This window comes from Manis javanica, chromosome 2, assembly GCF_040802235.1.
Source record: "Manis javanica isolate MJ-LG chromosome 2, MJ_LKY, whole genome shotgun sequence".
Lineage (NCBI taxonomy): Eukaryota > Metazoa > Chordata > Mammalia > Pholidota > Manidae > Manis > Manis javanica.
Window position 1 is genome coordinate 107,675,833 of NC_133157.1, and position 20,676 is coordinate 107,696,508.

Below are 20,676 nucleotides of genomic sequence, written 5' to 3' on the forward strand. Positions count from 1 at the left end.
GCCAAACTTGCCACATATGTTCCTCTATGACTTCTAGTGTTTCTGTCATAAATAGAAAATATCTCCCCTTGGCAAGATTACAATGTTCCCATTGTCATTTTCTGAATAGTCTATCATTTCCTCATTGGACAGGAAAACTGCTTTTATGAACACTAAATCTCCACACCTATATATGAGTCTGTATGAGTCTGTTTTTTTCTATTTTTCTATTTTTATGCCTGTTCCATACTAATTTATTATTTTTCTATTTTTATGCCTGTTCCATACTAATTTATTATTGCTTTTGAACATACGTTCTGATACATAATGAAACAAATGCCTCTTTTTCTATTTAAAAATACTATTGGCATTAATATATATTCATTGTTCTTTATAAATTGTGCTATGTGTTGAGTTCCAGAAAAGAAGATGTATTGGGATTCTAACTAAGATCGTTCTCAATGTATATATTAATATGAGGAGCACCAAAATCTTTAAGTTACTGAGTTTTCCATCACGGAACATAGTGTGTTTACATCTATTCAGATTTCATTAAAATTTTATACTTTTTTTTGTATATTTTTTTTTAAATCTATTTCTAGGCATTTTGTAATTTTTGTTGCTATGGTGGATGTGTTTTCTTTTAACAATAGGTTGACTTATTATTACTAAGCTTTATGACTGTATGTTTAACTGGTAATACAGAATGAATAAACTTGAAAGAACTGTCAGAAATACAATTTAAACTCATTCCTGGTCAGTAATTAGCTAGAACCTACCTGAGACCTTATCCATAAGTGTCCCAAAGATGCAAAAGAATAAAAAGGGAGGAGGGGGACCATGCTAAAAAAAACATTGTGTTTACCTGGACCATATCACAATGGAATACCTCATGGAACTTTTGCCTCATTCTTTTGATATTAGACCACTGATCTATGAAAACTTTTTCCAGAACTTACTAGGGGGTTGTTTTTCAAAGACATGTCATTTTCTGTATTAAATTTGTCATTTGTATGAAGCTCCCATAGAGGAATTCCTCTGGTCTTTGTTCCTCTTGAGAAACTGCTTTGTGCTTTTATCTAGTGGATGCTATTATAAATCATGTAACTGATAGCATTTCCCTCTGCATTGTCTGCTAGAGAGCTTAGTGTCAAAATCTCACCCACCTCTAACAAATGCATAGGATTTTCATGGTATTTGAGTTCTAAGTTTATTCCTAGCCTTGTTGAACTTTCTTTCCTACAGTTATGCCTGTTACTCATTAATTTTTATCTTGTTGCATCATATACATCTTTGTAATCCACTTTAAATGTTTTCTGTATCAGAACAGACTTGAAAATGCTTAGACAGGTTTATATCCTATTATCCATGCTCTTGTTCATGAAATTGCACGATAAATATCATTTGCACACCATTTGATATAAAGAACTTTATTTTGAAATGAGGAAATACACATTCTTTGAAACTACAGATTGGTTAATACAGAATAATCTTAGCCTTAATTTCTAAAACCAAGCTCACTTTTAAAAACCCTCTAGAGAAATGGTTTCACAGGTAAACTTTAGACTTAAAACTTGACTAGGAAATACTTCATGAGACTCAGCATTTTACTAGGTTTTATTCGTTTTATTATTTGAAATGTGTTTGTTCCTTGTTTTGTGCTCAATATTGAAAACAATTCCTCAGCAAAGAATTTTCTCTAAATTCTACATTTCAAAATTTTCCAAAAAATGAGAATTTTTAAGTTTTATAAACTTAAAAATACTATTTTTGAGTCCCAGCATTAAAATGTGTAAAAGCAAATCAGAATTGTTTTCAACTGAAAGCAGATTTTCAAGTCGACATAGATAAGACAAAGACTAATACTGTTTACGGAAGTAGTTTTTAGAAATATTTTAGTTAAGATGAATTATATTAAATGATGTGCTTAAGGAGGCATTTTTAAAAACATGAACAAAAAATTTTTAGAGAGGGCTTTTAATACTAAAATCTATAATTATTCAAACTATTAGTAATCTTATTTTATAAAAGTGAGACAAGGTGACTGAAGATGTTCAAAACCATTGAACTTATTTAGCCAAGTGTTCCTGAAGCATTCTGGGCATGAAGAATGGCAGTCATGAGGTACCGTCCTGGGAGCAGCAGCTGGTATGTTTACATGACTCCCAAAGGGCAGGGCTGTTCCTTAGAGAACAGTGGGATGAATTAATTTTGACAATAATAAGCTTTACATGAGGGACAGTGAGCCGGATATAATCTAATCAGACTGAGCTCTTGCCAGAAGCCTGAAATCAGAACCATGACCAAGTTCAAACCAAGTGTTCTCATTTCTATACAGAGAGAACATCTCTAATACTTTTATTTAAAGAATAAAATCAATCGGTGAATTTCATTAAAAGAGCCTAAAATGATTTTGTTTGAATCCCTTTTGTATTCATTCAGTAGTTTAGAGAAATCTGTAAAGATCTGCCTCTCTACTACTTAGCTTCATCAGTCCTCCGGGGTGGAACATGAGGTCAACTATGTACGCTTCAGGGGCAGAGAACGCCCCCAGCACTCCCTCACGGGACTCATTCATCAGCTTCACTTCATTCCAAGCCCTGCCATACTCCCCACGAACCAGAGAGCATCCGATGCCAATTTTATCAGCCAGAGCCTGTGGGAGAAAACATGAGATCAACCAACAGTGAGGAGGGAGACAGATGGGGAAAACCCCTTAGTTGTAAGACCTACCTTAGTTGAAGGTGAAATATGCAACTCTTGCAAAGACATGCTTAGAAGGAAGCTGAAAACATATGGATTATTGTGAAAGGAGCCAATAAAATGTGATAAATTCCCTTGTTCCTCAAGATTCTGTAGACTCACAATCTCTGTGCAGGTTCTGCAGGGAAGTGACATTTTTCAGGCAGTTACACTGCATTGTAACAGTACAAGATTGATAATGTCATTGGAAAAAAGCTATTCCACTGGCTTTCAGCACTAGAGCATCTATCAATCTTTCCATGCTTCTAGGCTGCTCTTTGGGTGTGATATGCAGTGGGATTGAATGAAGGGATCAAATTAGTGGGGACCTCTTTCTAGCCGATTTATTTTGGGTGCTGTGGAGCAGGAGGAGCAGAATTGTGAGTGGCCGGTCCTTCTTGAGCTGCATGAGAAGGACAAAGTAATTTCAACATTCTGGGCAGGGCCACTGGTAACGATGGCATTGTTCACTCAGACGGGGGACACTAGAGAGGAATCAGGTTTAAGAGAAGGGATGATTTTTTTTGCACTCGATTGTATCCAGTGTCTGGATATATACCAGGAACTGAGAAAATGGTTTCTGAACAATAGACTGAATGTATAAAATCCCCGCCTTTTCCCAAATACCTATAAACCTCATTGCATCCATGTACATCTTGCCTCCAGTTTTAAGCTAATTCTATTTATAATCCAAATGCCAGTCCTCCCTATTTTCTTGGCTTTGTTGCTCTCTCCATATTTCTCTCCTGTCTTAAATCTATTAATTCAATACGGGTCATCCATACTTCTTACCCCAGCAATCTTCCAGTAGCTCTTCCTGTCTCCTGTCTGGCCCCTGTTTTAACTCATTCCCAATTCCGCTGCCTGAATGGTCTCTCAAAATCAGGTTACCGCTTTCCTCTTAAGAAATTTCAGTGGCTCCGCACAAATTTTAGGCTCAAGGAAACTCACATGGTGCTTTTGACCTGGTGCTTTAGCTTTCTCTCACCCCTGCTCTTTTCTTCATTCAGAGGAACTACGGTCCTTTCCTACAATGGACTGCTGACTCTCACACCTGTTATTCTGTACAAAATGTTTGCTTTACTTCAAATACTCTCGTCTTCCTTCTCACTGGCTGAAATCCTATGCAGTCTTTAATGCTCAGGCTACATATCACTTCTTTCCCTGAAATTTCCCTGACATCTCCTGGAAACCCACAAGTCTGGCTCAGGAACCCATGGCATGCAGCAGCTGTCATTTCCGTATGCTGTATTCCCGAACCAGGAAGAGGCCCTGGCCTAAGTACGTAAAGGATAAATGTTGAATGAATGTGCTTTGCATAGTCTGGTGAAAATGTATACACACACACATATATATCTCAAATATAAGTAAATCTAAGTGGTAGGATTAATATTATCCAGTTAAAGGTTAGGAACTGGCTCACTCCATTACAAAAAAGACAAAGCATTTTTACCTATTGGGGAATGAGGCAAAACTTCTTATATACCTTGAAAAGCAAAGCTCGGTGGTAGAAGATTCCTTTTTTGATCAGTCCAATTGGTACAACATTGGACTTCAGTTGAAATTTTAGTTCACTTACATGAAGTTCCCAGCTGAAATCATACAGTTTGTCTTTTGGAATTTTACCGCCCATTTTTTCTGCCACATACCTGTTGAATTACATTGACACCAAATCAGTCAAGCTTAATATCTCATTTTGGATGTTTTTAGTGTAACTACAGGTATGATTATAGGTGTGAAAACTATATTCCCTCTGATTTCTATTATTTCTTTATTATTAAAAATGCACTTACTATAAGTAGGTTAACATTATGCTACTGCATTCAAACCATCATATATGAACTGAAATTCTAACAATTTCATTCAACACAGAGAAAGATAGAAATTTTAGTTTTCCCAATATTTAAAACAAGATACAAATCAATATCACACTAAATTTGAATCAATGAAGTTTTAAAATTTTGTCTTACTCTTGAAACGTATTTCTAAATGTTTTAGTCTGAAGTCCAAGGCATTGTACTAACATATGGTCCTTCTTTTAAGTAATTCAAACTCACAGACAAGACAAACACATAGGAAGTCTTCCCATTAGATTCACAAATGCTTTCAAATTTTGTTATATTTTTCTTTTAATTTTTATTATATTTTTAACTTAAAGAAAAACATGGCATTATGTAACACTGAACTTAGAGGGGAGAAAGACAAAGAGGCAACAAGACAAAAGGTGAGGAGGCAGGGTGGATGCAGTGTCCTCTGCCTGGGGTTTCTCCTAATATTAGGCTCTTCCTGAAGAAGTCAGTGCACATACCTGCAAAATTCCTCTACTGTGTCTTGGAGTAAAGGCAGAATTGAAAATGTTAAAGAAAGAATTTCCTCTTGCTTTATGTGGAACTCAGCAAAGAAGAACAAGGGCGGGAAATGAGAAGAAGGGCAGGGGAGAAAGCCCTGGACTGACCCAGCCAAGAGTACGTGCTGGATGCATGGAACTGAAGGTGTGCAGACACATCTCCATATCTCTATCTTGGTTGCAGGCTCAGGTTAAAAAACCAATCATTTGGGAATGATGAAAAGCATTTCTGATAGGAACGAAGCATGATGAAATCTGCCAAATGTTGAAATGAGCTAAACCGGAGCTCTGCTTGAGTCATCACTTCTCAAGGACACCAGGAAAGCTTCCGTAGCCAAAAGTGCTCTCTTCCAGGTCTGACTGACAAGCAGTCAATGATCTGGCGGCTATGTTTCTTGCAGTTGTCACATCCAGGTTTGACGAGTGCAACTAACTTCTATTTGGAGTAGAGACAGGCTTCCACGGAGACAGCAGCTGTTGCACCTTCCAGGAGCTCACCTACTGGTTGGTGTCAATCACCAAGGCTATCCCCCCACTGCCAGTGATGCCTAATTCCTTACAGCTACCATGTCAAGGTCTCAGCTTTCTCTTAGTGCAATCAGATTAAATGCCCTAATTAAGAAGGCAACTTCGCTGGCTCCTGCAGAACGCTGAGCCTGCCCAAACCGCCATCTCTTGGAATACTCACTCCCCTGTTTCAGGACAACATGAAACACAAAGCGTCACACATACAAAATCAAAACAGGGGATGGGTGCTTGTATTAGAAAATAATTTGTGACTTTACAGATAATCAGCAGGAGGGCTCCTTTAAATAGTGTGCACCCCATATATCTAAGGAGCAATCGAATTTTTAAACTTTTGATTCATTCATAACTTCTTCAGAGTCACACTGAAAGATGCTTTTAATGGTTTAGCTGGAGAATGCATTTTTCTGTAAGCAATTTCCAGCTCCTAGCTGTGATTCTGGGTGGAAATATGACCTAAGACAGAAATTGAGAATTTTCTTCAATTCATTGTGTTTCTGCTTCAGAGCCAGAGCTGGAGTGCTGTAAAGTTCACTTTTGTTATGGTGTAGTTGTCTGAAAATTGGCTAAAAAATCGAAACCACTGAGATCCAAAGATATTTTCAGAAACTAAAAATGTGTATGTATATTAGACAACTTACTTGGCAAGAACCTCAATCTGTTCCTTAATATTGATAATGGGAAGTATTGTTTTAGTCACGTCAGACACATAAACACAGAAGTCAGGATCACAGGGAGGGTACCATTCTTTATCAGGGCTTTCTTCTCCAGTATATTTTGGTAATGCAGTAATCTCTTCTTCTTCCTTTACTTTTTCTTCTTCTTTTTTTCCTCTGCCTTTCCTTTGAGAATAAACAACAACAATAAAATTCATAAAATGAATGAGCATTAACTGTGCTCTGAGTTAATCTGAGGAGCATTACAGAAATAGAGTATGTTATACCTCAGTAGCCTTGTCATATGCAGTTTTCAAAATTTCAGTGACAGTGATAGAGTCTTATAGTCTCTATGTTATTCAGGAGAAATTTATTTTTAAGATAACACTACAAGGATTGACATATATTATGAAAATCATACATTGGCTTTCTGCACAATTGCTTAGCAAGATGTCTGGCACATCTAGGAATGTAATAAATATTTATTGAATTAGGAAAGAATAGGTTGACTCCTCAAGGAGCCAAGCCAGTCTCATATCATCTCTTGCTTTAGTTAAGGTTTTCTATTTTAAAGAAAAATTATCCAAAACACGGAAAAAAGCAAATCAAAATAAGGATGGCATGGAAGACTTTTCTAAAGTTTATCTAGGGAAATGTACTTAGTTCCATGTTTAGGAAAAATGAAATGTACTTAGTAAGCAGTAAAGATACTATTTAGTTAAAAGATACTCTTAGCTGAAATTTCCATACTTAAGTGGGGTTACTAGTTAACATGTAGATTTTTGTTTGGTAGAGATGCAAATTATTTCTGTCCAATGGAAAGATACACCCAGAGATTATAGTTTACTGTCCTGCAGGATGTTAACTAGTTTTTTTTTTTATGTAACTCAGTAAACAAAGCAGGTGAATTTCTCACTGAATGTGCTTTGCCTTAAATAAGAATCATTCGGCGTATAGAAGATGGTATCCAGTACACTGGGCTAAGCACATGAGGGCGGGCAATCATATTGCATGATTAAAAAGAGACAAGTTACTGGAACTCCTGAACTGTACTCTCCCACTGCTATAAATAAAAGTATTTCATTTGGAATTCTTTCCCATGAAGGCTGCCAAGTTGTGTTAATAAGGGCTTCCATACTTAGATGAATTTCAGTTCTAATGCAGAAACAAACACTTGGAAATTATAAAATTAACTCCTGTAAAATTAATCTCCAGAAAGAACATCAATTTATGAGTAAAGACAGCATAATTTTTACTTTTTTTGCAGTCTTTAGCAAAACCACCTTAGAAAAACAGGGATTTACTGTGGGGAGACAAACAGTAAGAATATTTTCTGTCTTCAAAGGTAGAGATAGGTAGGTAGGAAAGTGGAGAGAGATACTTGTCTGGCACCAGACTGTGTATTGGCATTTTCAAAGTTTAATCACTTGCTTTTTTTTGTACCATCAACTATTTGAATATATAAAGTATAGGGCAAGACTGGTAGGAAAAAAACAAGTCATGAATCTAGCCCATTTGGGGTTTCTGAGTAGCAGAAATGTTAAAGTATAAATATCAAAAATCTCCGGAGATGAACCAACTAGAAGGATATGAAATAGGAGATAGAAAAACAGTAAACTTTTACATGTGTATAATAAACTCATGTGCAATCAACCAAATATTTGTGAAAACTGGTCTGAATGAAAAAACTATAGTACTAATAGAACTTACAATGTAGTTCACAAGTAAGTATAGTAACTATTTAGTAAAGAGGAATAAAAATGCTTTGTAGCCTCTCACAAATACGTACTAAGAGACACAGATGTACTTGACAGCAGTTGGGCTTTAGAGCTGAAGTGTTGCTTGGAATTGGGGCCAGACTGGGTCCCATGGCAAGCCAAAGTCACATATAAGCTACAGTAATGGGTGAGGCAGTAACTGAAAGAAAGTCAAGAAGATAGCAAAGCAATTATAAATGAGATACATGCATGTGGAGAGAGAGAGAGAAAAAGAGAAAGGGAGAGCAAGAGACAGACCCTGCAAGTACCACCTCATCCCAGCTTCTGTCCCTTTGAGGATGGCTGCATTTCCTGCATTGGATTCTGGGAGATCCCTCTGTATCCCTGCAAGGGTTGTGTAGGTTTTGGCTCCTTGCAAGTGCATTTGTTGAGCATTTAGTCCGTGCCAGGCACTGTTCTATGTTCTTTCATGTCCTGACTTGTTTAATACCCTCAACTCCCTATGAGGGAAGGACTATTGTTATTTTTATTTTGCTGATGCTGATGATGGGAACTCAGGCAAAGAGAAGGTAACCAATTCGCTCAAGATACACAGTTTATAATTGTGGACCTTGCCAACAAAAACTTTACTGCACAAGTTGTTTCTGTTCTTTCGAATTAACATGAATGCCTACATGTACCAGCCGAGCACTGTGCTAAGTACTGGGGATGAAAAAAGAAATTATTCAAATGAGAGCATATTCTTATCCTCAAGGAGCTCTCAGTCCAGTAGAGGGGAAGCACAGAGAAGCCAAGTGAAGACAGGAAGGGAAGGAGGCAAGGGGAGGGAAGGGCAAGAAGTATCAGGGCTGGGATAAGAGAAGCAGATTAGAAGCAGAGATCAGAACTATGAGCAACAGGGACTGATGGCAGAAAATAGTCAGAAATAGAAAATAAACAGCTCTGAGGTCTGAGGAGGAGTACAAACCATTACTTACAGCTTAGGAGACTAGGGGACAGTTCAGAGGTGGATGTTTAATATGGGTGCCGTATAGCCTCTGACACCACAGTGGTTCTGAAGGGCTTAAGTCAACAAGAACTAGAGGGTCATGATGTGTGGCAGGAGGTCCAGATGGTTTTTTGAAGAATCCAGGAAAGTGCTCACAAGAGAAATAACGCATTTAAAAATACGTAAACATGTAGAAAGCACGTTTAAAATATGCTAGGCCTAAAAAGCATGAAACCACATTATAACTGTTTCTTTGAGTTCTGTCGAGCTCTATGTCTCCTTCCTCTTTCTCACTGCTTCCTGTAAGCAAGGTGGGGAAGGGATGCAGCGGCTTCAGGCGGGAGGGGACAACACTGTCCTCCTGCATGTGGCTCTGCCTGCAAAGGTGACCGCTGGAGGAGGCAGAGAAGTTCATTTTAAGTTGATCACTATGTGGGCTGGACTTCAAAATGATGGACAAGAGATTGCTGTTTCTGTTGTCGTTTTTTAATTAAAATGATTGTAGGACTTTATGGTGATCAAAGTCACCTCTGAGTTCTCACCCAAAGGCAGGAGAAGAAATTCCCTCTGGGTAGGTTTTAAAGAGACAGTGAGAGACAAAAATAAAGTTACTTTTTAATTACATTTCATGAGTCTTGCCTGATTCAACACACTGATTCCGTAAGAAAACCTTCCTATTTAAAAGCCATCTCTTCCCTTCCACCAACTTTATGGGGTTATTAAAATTTTATGTGATCACAGTTAGGAGAAGAATACAGTAATACGGTTCCTACCTGGATCCTTTCTCTTTAGTAGCACTTTTGCTAAGAGCAGTATTTCGTCCAGAGGTTGGTTCTGATTTCTCTTCCGTGGGAGATCCAAACCCAGCACTAAAATGATAACGATTTTTTCTTGTCATTTGAAAAAAACCAAACCAATTTCAATCACACAGAAAATAACAATATATTACATTTGCAAGGCATTTTGTAATTTATAAGGCATTTTCATTTCCATTATATCTTTGACTTTATGTTATGAGGCAGGGCACCAGGCATTATTCCATCTACAGATGAGGAAGCTAAGGGAGCTCACAGATGCCAAGTCATGTGCTCAAGATGTCACTGCAGAGTCACAGGCGACAGAAGGTAAAACCAGGCTTGCTGGCTCCACAGCCATTTAAAAAAGAAATTACGAAATCATGCTACTGTAAGAATATTAAGAATTAAATTGCCAAAAACTAAAACCTGATTGTTTTTTTTACTCCAAAATTTAGGAAAGAATTATTTGAGTACAGATGAAATATCATTTTCTTACTTGGCTTTTTCTTTACTTGCTGTTTTTAAGGAAGATGCAGAAGAAATACTTCGTCTATAACCAGCGTCTGATTTATCTTCCGTAGATGGAGGTGGAGAACTAAAATTTTATGTATTTGAAATTAGGAACAAATTAAAATTATTTGTCAATATTGGCAAATAAAACAGATTTTCTTCCTGAGAATTGTATTTGGGGCTGACTTTTAACAGTGACATATTATTTTAAAAGCACAAAGGAGAAGTTAAGACAAAAGAAGTATTATAAAACTTCTCATGGGCTAGGACAGGAAATATTTTTATCAAGTATGTTACATACAATGCATTATACAGATATATAAGGTATGCCCGACCATTTTAAAGAAAAATATTGAAGCATTAAGTTTTAGCTCTGCTATTTACTTATTTTATAAAAAAAATATTGGGCAGCAGTTGTACTCTCGCATACAGTTTTGGAAACTTGTAAACAGAATGCATCTTGGTTTATTTCTATCTACTTTACTTTCTTCAATTACTTCGTATCACCAGAAGGGTAAGAAGCACTGACAGCAGAACTACACATGGGACTGGCCAGTATCAGGGGGTCGAAGGAAAAGCCGTGATGGTGGTCACTCCGTGGTCTTTACTGGGTCAGGCTGTTTATGAGTCAATGTTTATTTTCACGGTGGCTCTAAATACAGGGGAGAAAGTTACCATACTGGGAATCTTTACATATTCATGATGAAGAGAGACAAAAAAGTTTGTGCTTCCCTGTATCCCTTCCCCCTGCAAAAGACTCACACATCAGAAGATTTACTGTTAACCAAGAGTACAGCACGTAGATCACTTGGTTCTTGTAAGCAGAGATCCTTCAAAGGCAAAAGTTTGGTGCCAGGATTTATCTGTAGATAATTTAGGGACCGAAAAATAATATCTACATGGGTTATATTTTTTAAAATGTCTAACTTCACACACACACACACACACACACACACACAGAGGAGAAACAGGAACCTCAAGTTTGTGGACTTCTTACCTTTGGGCAGCACCTATCCCTCCAGTTCCCCCACAATCTCTATTGCTGTATATTCAGCTTTTTCACACCATAATAATCAGTTTGGCCACTAAAAGTGTTTGAGTTTGCAAATCCACATATACACATAAGGTAGAACTTTTTGTCTATAGAAGTAACTTAGGTAAACCGATCACTAAAAATGTGAAGATACCTACAATTAGGCCAGACAGAGCCCTACACCAGGAGGGTTAGACCACATCACCTTCTGGGTTGGAAAAGATTTTTTCCAGTCACATTATAGTTAGATCCCTCTCCCACCCAGGATACTTTTCATGATCCTTTTAAAGTAAGACAGATCATGTCATGCTTCTGCCCAGAACCCAGCTACGGCTTCCCACTCCAATCAGACTGAAGGGCTAAATCCTTCCCCTGGTGTCTACCGCTTACACACTCTCTCTTTACCTCTTTGACTCAGTCTTTACTCCTCTGCGCCTTGGTTCACTCAGCTCCAGCTACATGGACTTTTCTGACTCTTAAATATGCCGAGCCTGCTCACCCCTTATGGCTTTGCACTAGTCACGTCCTCTGCCCAGACAGCTCTTCTCCCAGCCATCCCCACGGCTAAGGCCTCCCCTTCTTCAAGTCTTCGCTTGGGCATTGAGGCCTATCTGACTATAATTTCTAAAATTACAGTCACCAAGCCCAGTACTCCCCAGCACTGTGGAGCCCCTTATCCTGCCTCTTCTATACTCCCTGACCTCCCACAGCACTTATCATTTTGATCATGTGACATAATTTATTTTTTTGTGATATTTATTGTTTATTGTCTGTTTCCTCTCACAGGTACCACAGTAGTAGACATCTTTGTCTCTTGTTTACTGACCTATACAAAGCCTACACTACTAGAAACTTAACATTTACTGGATGAATGGATAGGATATTCTCCTTTATAAAGGATTTGTCTCATTAAATTTTCTTAAAACTCATGAACAAATACACTTAGTCACAATATTTCATCTGATATGTGGCAACATTTTTCTGATATGTCATCAGTTGTTCTGTTCTTCTCCTCATTTTTCTTAAGGCTTTATACCAATAATGTGCCAGTTGTTTTTCAATTTAAATGACTCGTGGTTGAATGAGAAGGGCTTTCTCAAAGTAGCGATTTCTCAGTGCTGTGTGTGCTGTGGAGGGTGGTGGCGGTGCCCAAGGAAGCAGAAGGAAGAAGCAGAGTAAGTTGACACTAGCTGTTCTCATTTTCCAAAATGTCCCTAATTCTGGTACCATGACAGAGTGTTCCGACAGGGATGGCTCAGCTCCGCGATTCTTTTACGGCCCTGTCTCCTCTGCTTCTGTGAAGCAAAGTGGTCAAGAGGGCTTGTACTGCCAGCCCTGCTCCTCCAGTTCCTTGGGTCCTGCACCTGCCGGCAAAAAGCGCCCCTGGCTTTACACTTCCAAGCGTGTCACCCATCAGGTGTGTCTCTTTGACAGTGCTTCCTGGGCGCTGTCGCCACTAGCTCCCCTGTGCTTCTCTGTAATTCTATTTGCTGCTTTTCATCCTTCCTCCAGCTCAGCTTCTGCCTGATCTCAGGGACTTTTAGGAACTCAAAGCTTTTTTGAAGTGTGTGGATCATACCTATTTCCCAGTTTTGCTTAAAATGGGACTTGTGGAGTCTTAAAATTTTCCCCGTTCTCCTTATTGCTTTTGGTTTCCAGAAGAAAGGAAGAAAATGCTGATTGAAACAGCAATGTCACAAAGTTCTTAAGATTCTAATTTTTAGCTTCCCATTTCTCTCAACATTAACACTGAGTTACACTATACAGTATATTGTTTTTAAAATCATGATCAGAAATGCAGGTAAGTAAAATATATTCTTCTACATTGTGTTTTTAAGTCCAGTATTAGAATTTGGTTACTTTCAATGAGGTTATAATTAATAAAGTGAAAGATGTTTACTTCTTATCATTAACACTGAGCCCTAGATGAAACAGAACCTCCAAAATGAAAATGTCCCTTCCTTTATATCTTCTGTGAAACTTGAGACTAGCATTAGTGAGCTGATTTAAGTACAAGTAATCTGGTTCTAGTTAAAACTGTACACAAGCCCAAAATCTTACAGCCAGACAAGTTAAGGATGAAGTTCTGATTCTCAAGTTATTGTCTATAAAAATATATATATTAGATGGTTATAAATAAATTTGCAATGTGATGGCATCATGACTGAAGAAGAAATCATTATCATACATACTAATATACAAATTTGTGTCTCCACTTACCTGGCCATAATCATAGAATCCATCACTAATTATGTTACTGGATGACAAACAGCCAGTCCGGCTATATTTCAGAGACAAGTGGTTGTTGAGCAATTTGTTATAAGCTGCCTCACTGAATTTATTTTTTCGACTTACTGATAGATTAATTTCTTCAAGGATATCCAAAGCCCTGTCAATAAAAGCAAAAACCATTATTTGCTTTATACAACCAATCCAATTTTAAGTTCCCATTTATATACCTAGCTAAGAGCCTGAATGAAGAATTGATATGGAAAAGTTAAAGCCATCTAGCCCTTTTAGGTGAAGTAATACTGACAGAATTATGAAGACAGATCAGTCCTTCTGAGAACATATGTGCCAGGTAATAATTCATATCCAAACAGTTGGAAAAAACACTTTCAGAAAAAAGTTCATTAACAGAAAAAGTAGCATTGGCCTCCAACTTTTTCAGCTAGCCAGGTGATACAAAGAATAAAAATAGTTAGAAATAGGTTAAATTAAAATCTGTCCTTAATCACATCAGCAAAACCCCTTCCAGGGACAAGGACATCTTTGGGGGATCTGTTATTACGGGCCCAAATGAACCTGCTGTGTTCATTTGAAAACCTGTCTGCAGAAACCAAAAACCCTATTTGCTGAATATGCTAAAGGCAACTAACTCACCTGCTGCTAGTAAGCAGAATAGACTTGGTGAGGTTGGTTTGGGGAAGGAGAGAAATGCAGATGGTAGTCATGCTTCACCCACTTCACTTTAGCTTTGCAAGTTGAGAGACAAATAGGATTGTGTTTAGCAATAGCAGAGGAAAGACAAAGAGAAGCATTTATCAAGATGAATAAGTAGAAAAGGAAATGGGGAAGATAATTTTGTTGACAGTGGTGAGGGAAATCTATAGGTAGGAGGGGTGGGGAATGATGTCCCTTCCCCTGGGCAGTCCCCACAGAGGTCAGACCCTTCCGTGGTGTGCACAGCTCCTGGGGGCTCTGCAGCCTGAAAGTGAAGTATAGACTCTGTTTGACCTTCCCTGGGCCTGAGGAGTGTGCTTCTAAATCTTCCATCTGAGCCAGAAATGTAACACAGCCCCTACTCACCCGAGCCGGCACAATTCCACAGCCGTGGGCTCATCACCAGCACACACCATGACTGCCCAGCTGACGTGCCTTCTCACTTCAACGTTCTTTGAGCGCAGGAGCTCTACAAGGGGCTCCAGTCCCCCTGAATTTCTTAACTGAAAGTAGAAACCAAAAATTTACACATTAAAAGTACATAATAGAGAGGCAGAGCCAGGATGGTGGCGTGAGTAGAGCAGGGGAAATCTCTTCTCAAAACCACATATATCTATGAAAATATAACAAAGACAACTCTTCCTAGAATAAAGACCAGAGGACACAGGACAACATCCAGACCACATCAACACCTGCGAGAACCCAGTGCCTCACAAAGGGGGTAAGATACAAGCCCTGGTCCAGCGGGTACTGAGTGCCCCTCCCCCCAGCTCCCGGCAGGAGGAGAGAGGTCTGAGCAGGAGGGAGAAGGAGCCCAGGACTGCTGAACACCCAGCCCCAGCCATCCGGACCAGAGTGCAGACACAGTGCATGCATGGGGCCCTGGATACTAGGGAAACAGGGCAGCAAGAACGGTGAGTGGGTGTCTGAGGCTGACGCAGGAGAACAAAAGAAAAGCGAACATCCATCTTTTTTTGTGGTTGTTGTTATTGTTGTTGTTGTTTTGTTGTGGTGAGTGCTTTTTGGAAGTCTTAAAGGGACAGGGACCCCAGTACTAGGGAAACAGGGCAGCAAGACTGGTGAGCGGGTGCCCAAGGCTGGCGCTGGAGAATAAAGAAAAATGAGATGCCATTTTTTTTTTTGTGTGTGTGTGTGTGGTCATTGTTTTGTTTTGGTGGGTGCTTTTTGGAAGTTTTAGAGGGGCAGGGTGGGACACTTAGTCCAGAGGTAGGGAATCCCAGGATATCTGGGCACTCTAATCCCCTGGGCTGCAGGGAGCATGGAGGCCCCTTATGGAGATAAATAGCCTCCCAGCCACTCCCCCTCCAATGCAACTCCACCACTTTGGAGCAGCAGCCTGACCCAGGCCACACCCACAGCAACAGCGGAGATAAACTCCATAGCAGCCGGGCACGAAGCAGAAGCCCTGTCTGCGTGCAGCTATCCAGCACAAGCCACTAGAGGTCGTTATTCTCCCAGGAGAGGAAGGCCACAAACCAACAAGAAGGGAAGTTCTTCCAGCCGTCACTAGTCCCAGCTCTGCAAACTATTCCTATCACCATGAAAAGACAAATTACAGGCAAACCAAGATCACAGAGACCAGAGAAGGAGACAGACCTAACCAGTATTCCTGACAAAGAATTCAAAATAAAAATCATAATGCTGACAGAGATGCAGAGAAATATGCAAGAGAAATGGGATGAAGTCCAGAGGGAGATCACAGAAATGAAACAAACTCTGGAAGGATTTATAAGCAGAATGGATAAGATGCAAGAGGCCATTGATGGAACTGAAACCAGAGAACAGGAACGCATAGAAGCTGACATAGAGAGAGATAAAAGGATCTCCAGGAATGAAACAATATTAAGAGAACTATGTGACCAATCCAAAAGGAACAATATCCGTATTATAGAGGTACCAGAAGAAGAAGAGAGAGGAAAAGGGATGGAAAGTATCTTGGAAGAAATAATTGCTGAAAACTTCCCCAAACAGGGGGAGGAAATAATCAAACAGACCATGGAAATACACAGAACCCCCAACAGAAAAGATCCAAGGAGAACAACACCAAGACACATAATAATTAAAATGGCAAAGATCAAGGACAAGGAAAGAGTTTTAAAGGCAGCTAGAGAGAAAAAGGTCACCTATAAAGGAAAAACCATCAGGCTAATATCAGACTTCTCAACAGAAACCCTACAGGCCAGAAGAGAATGGCATGATATATTTAATGCAATGAAACAGAAGGGCCTTGAACCAAGGATACTGTATCCAGCACGACTATCATTTAAATATGATGGCGGGATTAAACAATACCCAGACAAGCAAAAGCTGAGGGAATTTGCTTCCCACAAACCACCTCTACAGGGCATCTTACAGGGACTGCTCTAGATGGGAGCACTCCTAGAAAGAGCACAGAACAAAACACCCAACATATGAAGAATGGAGGAGGAGGAATAAGAAGGGAGAGAAGAAAAGAATCTCCAGACAGTGTTTATAACAGCTCAATAAGCGAGCTAAGATAGGCAGTAAGATACTAAAGAGGCTAACCTTGAACCTTTGTTAACCTCGAATTTAAAACCTGCAATGGCAATAAGTACATATCTTTCAATAGTGACCCTAAATGTAAATGGACTGAATGCACCAATCAAAAGACACAGAGTAATAGAATGGATAAAAAAGCAAGACCCATCTATACGCTGCTTACAAGAAACTCACCTCAAACCCAAAGACATGCACAGACTAAAAGTCAAGGGATGGAAAAACATATTTCAGGCAAACAACAGCGAGAAGAAAGCAGGGGTTGCAGTACTAATATCAGACAAAATAGACTTCAAAACAAAGAAAGTAACAAGAGATAAAGAAGGACACTACATAATGATAAAGGGTTCAGTCCAACAAGAGGATATAACCATTCTAAATATATATGCACCCAACACAGGAGCACCAGCATTTGTGAAACAAATACTAAAAGAACTAAAGGGGGAAATAGACTGCAATGCATTCATTTTAGGAGACTTCAACATACCACTAACCCCAAAAGATAGATCCACCGGGCATAAAATAAGTAAGGACATGGAAGCACTGAACAACACAGTAGAGCAGATGGACCTAATAGACATCTATAGAACTCTACATCCAAAAGCAACAGGATATACATTCTTCTCAAGTGCACATGGAACATTCTCCAGAGTAGACCACATACTAGCCCACAAAAGAGCCTCAGCAAAATCCAAAATATTGAAATTCTACCAACCAATTTTTTAGACCACAAAGGTATAAAAGTAGAAATAAATTCTACAAAGAAAACAAAAAGGCTCACAAACACATGGAGGCTTAACAACATGCTCCTAAATAATCAATGGATCAACAAACAAATTAAAATAAAGATCAAGGAATATATAGAAACAAATGACAACAACAACACAATGCCTCAACTTCTGAAAACGAAGACTGCCAGGGCATTCCTGAACACTATAGAGAATCATGCCCCATGGTTCTTAGATGAAGGAAAAATCACCAGCCCTTTATGGGACAGGCTGGGGGATGACCTACGCTGGGCAGACAAGAGGGAGCCCCTTCCGCCAGGGACAATCCCTATTTGGGGTCGAGTAAAAAATTGCCTGAAGGGACAGAAGCCAAGCTGCCGAGAGGCCATCCAAGAGGGGGAGGAAATATTAGAGGAAGTACGAGAAGAGCGTGCCTTCGCAAAGGCATCAGAAGGGGGATCTGAACAGGGACTGCCATCTGATGAGGATGAAGACGGGGAACTTTCGGGGGACGAGCTAGAGAACAGGTTTAATAGCAGAGTTAAACTAACCACAGAGACTCTTTACAGTGAGCAGTCTAATGCCATAATGAAAAAACAGGGGTACGCGGGCACTAGAGGACTAGGGAAGGATCTCCAAGGGAAAGAACAACCAATCCTTTTAGCAGGGAGACCGCCAAAGAGCCCGGAGGACCAGGATTGGGTTTTTCTTCAGGGCCACTGAGGGAAAACAGCCTATAGAAATAACATGGCAGTCAAAAAGGCCCGTGTGGGTACCTCAGTGGCTCCTCACCAAAGAAAAGAAGGAAGCAGCCCACACTTTAGTCCATGGAACACACCTATTTTTGTAATTAGGAAAAAGTCTGGCAAGTGGAGATTACTCCATAATCTCAGGGCAGTGAACAGACAGATGGAGCTTATGGGACCTGTACAATTAGGCCTTCCTCTCCCTGTGGCCCTGCCCAGAGGATGGAATTCAATAGTGATAGATATCAAAGACTGTTTCTGTCAAAGGTTTATTGCCACAGGGCATGGCTAATAGCCCCACCATGTGTATGTAAAGAAGGCCTTACAAACTGTCAGGAAACAGTTTCCCCTGATAATCATCTATCATTATATGGATGACATCCTTTTGTGTCATGAGAGCAGCAGGGAGCTAGAGACAACCCTCAGGGTCAGGGTATGGTGGAACGCACCCACCTCACCCTCAAGAATGCCTTATATAAACAAAAAGGGGGAATAGGAGAAGATTTTAGAACACTGGACAAAAATGGCCGCAGTGCAGCAGAGTGGCACAGCCAACAATCCAATCCAAAACACATGCCTAAAGTTTTGTGGAAGGATGTATTGGAAGGAACATGGAAAGGCCCGGACCCAGTGATAATCTGGACCCGAGGCTCGGTTTGTGTTTTTCCACAGGACCAGCAGAACCCCGTTTGGGTGCCTGAACGTCTGATACGCAGAGTGGAAAACCCCAGAGCAGAGGTACAAGATGATCGCACTGCTTCTGCTCCTGCCATGGATCCTACAGCAGGCGATGGCAGAGCCGAGCTGCAGCTGCAGCCACTGCCGCGCTGACTATCACCATTCCTACGGCAGAGACGCTGAATGGTCTGTCCCAGGCCACTGCCTCGGCAATGACAACGCAGAACGTCATCAACAGCCATTTTAAGAATGGGATGGCCTTGCTCAACCAATGCATGAACCTTCTTCAAGAACAATTGGACCTCTTGGGGGAGGTTTTGTCTGTGGGCTGCGTCCATTCTTATACAGGGGTGTATTACTGATATTCCTTTTCATAATTATTCTAAAGCTGCCAACTTGTCCAGACAGTTAGACAAGAACCACAAATTGGTCCAGTGAGCTTGACGAGCTCACCACTCAGCTACGGTTAGAAATTTTGAATGTTAGCTCCAAGAAGGTAGAGATGCTCTCTGTAGCTCAAATAGCTGAAGCTGTGTTAAACGCCACCAAAGCCTGGTCAGGTGTAGGTGTCATAGGAATATTGCTAATTGTGGGCCTCCTCCTGGTTGGGAGGAAAGTCTGTTCCATACAAAAACAGCAACGGGGAGAACGGAAGGTCCTGTTGCAGGCCATGGCAGCGCTAGAGGAAGGCATCTCCCCTAGAGTATGACTTAATATGCTGGATCAGTAGTCAAGGACGGGTAAGATCGGGAGCTGCGCATATCAACCTAAGACAGGGCGCAGACCTAAGCTGTCTGTTGCCTGAGGACGGGTAAGAATGCCGCAGACTCCGGATGACCTAAGACAGGCATGATCCCGACAGCCCTTTGGTTATAAAACAATAAAGGGGGAGATGTGGGGGCCCGGCCTATGGCCGAGGCTGAGCCCCACTCTAGCTGGACAACGCCCTAAAGATGGCGCCTGCTTCCTGCTCACCACCCTTTCCCCTCTTCCCTGTTGGGGATTGGCCCAGTAGACTTCCGTACCCGTGCACAGCTCGTGCTGCCCGCTTAGAGTGGCGTGTGACACCTATCCGCTTAAAGGTCACGCATGATACTGTCCCGGATTGGTTGGGTGACTGAATATAAGGGAGCCCCCAGGAGGGAGAGGAGCTTCCCGACAACTGCTGTAACCGCCGCGAGAGATTAGACAATAAAGCCTAGAGAAGAATCAAGACCTTGGGCATGTTGCTTCGGCCCCTGGAGGGTCGCGACAGTAAATATATATATTTGTGGGGTCAGAGGATCCTGAAATGGGTGAAGGTGGTCAAAAAGCACAAATTCCCAATTATCAGCTAAATAAGTCCTAAAGGATGGGGACTATAGTTAAACCACACTGTATTGTATATCTGAAAGTTGCTAAGAGAGTGGATCTTAAAAGTTCTCATCACAAAAAAAAATTTGTAACTGTAATGATGGATGCTAACTAAACTTATTCTTGTAATTATTTCCCATATATACATGTCAAATCATTATGTTGTATACCTTTAAGTAATACAATGTTGTATGTCAATTACATCTCAATAAACAATATTAACTAAAAAAAAGAATATTATTTAACCTTAAAAAAAAAGTACATAGGCGGGAGCCAAGATGGCGGCGTGAGTAGAGCAGTGGAAATCTCCTCCCAAAAACACATAGAGCTATGAAAATATAACAAAGAAAAATCTTCCTAAAATAGAGACCACAGGACACAGGACAACATCCAGA

The 20,676-nt window shown here is 40.2% G+C and overlaps 1 protein-coding gene across 7 annotated transcripts in view; it reads right to left on the minus strand.

The window, feature by feature from the left end:
- Positions 1-1,393: 1,393 nt before the first annotated feature.
- ARMC3 (armadillo repeat containing 3) overlaps positions 1,394-20,676 on the minus strand; it is a 97,846-nt gene continuing 78,563 nt past the window's right edge. For 4 of the 7 annotated variants that reach the window (XM_037006042.2, XM_073229100.1, XM_037006040.2 and 1 more), the window contains 8 exons: positions 14,605-14,741; positions 13,516-13,684; positions 11,025-11,125; positions 10,249-10,347; positions 9,729-9,824; positions 6,235-6,435; positions 4,208-4,370; positions 1,394-2,635 (listed from right to left, as the gene is read on the minus strand). In XM_037006042.2, coding sequence (XP_036861937.2) covers positions 2,426-2,635; positions 4,208-4,370; positions 6,235-6,435; positions 9,729-9,824; positions 10,249-10,347; positions 11,025-11,125; positions 13,516-13,684; positions 14,605-14,741 — 1,176 coding nt within the window. In that variant the 3' untranslated portion in view covers positions 1,394-2,425. Of the gene's footprint in view, positions 2,636-2,712; positions 2,861-4,207; positions 4,371-6,234; positions 6,436-8,944; positions 9,107-9,728; positions 9,825-10,248; positions 10,348-11,024; positions 11,126-13,515; positions 13,685-14,604; positions 14,742-20,676 lie in introns of those variants that run through there. The other 3 variants (XR_005057946.2, XM_037006041.2, XR_005057947.2) reach the window with 3 other exon arrangements.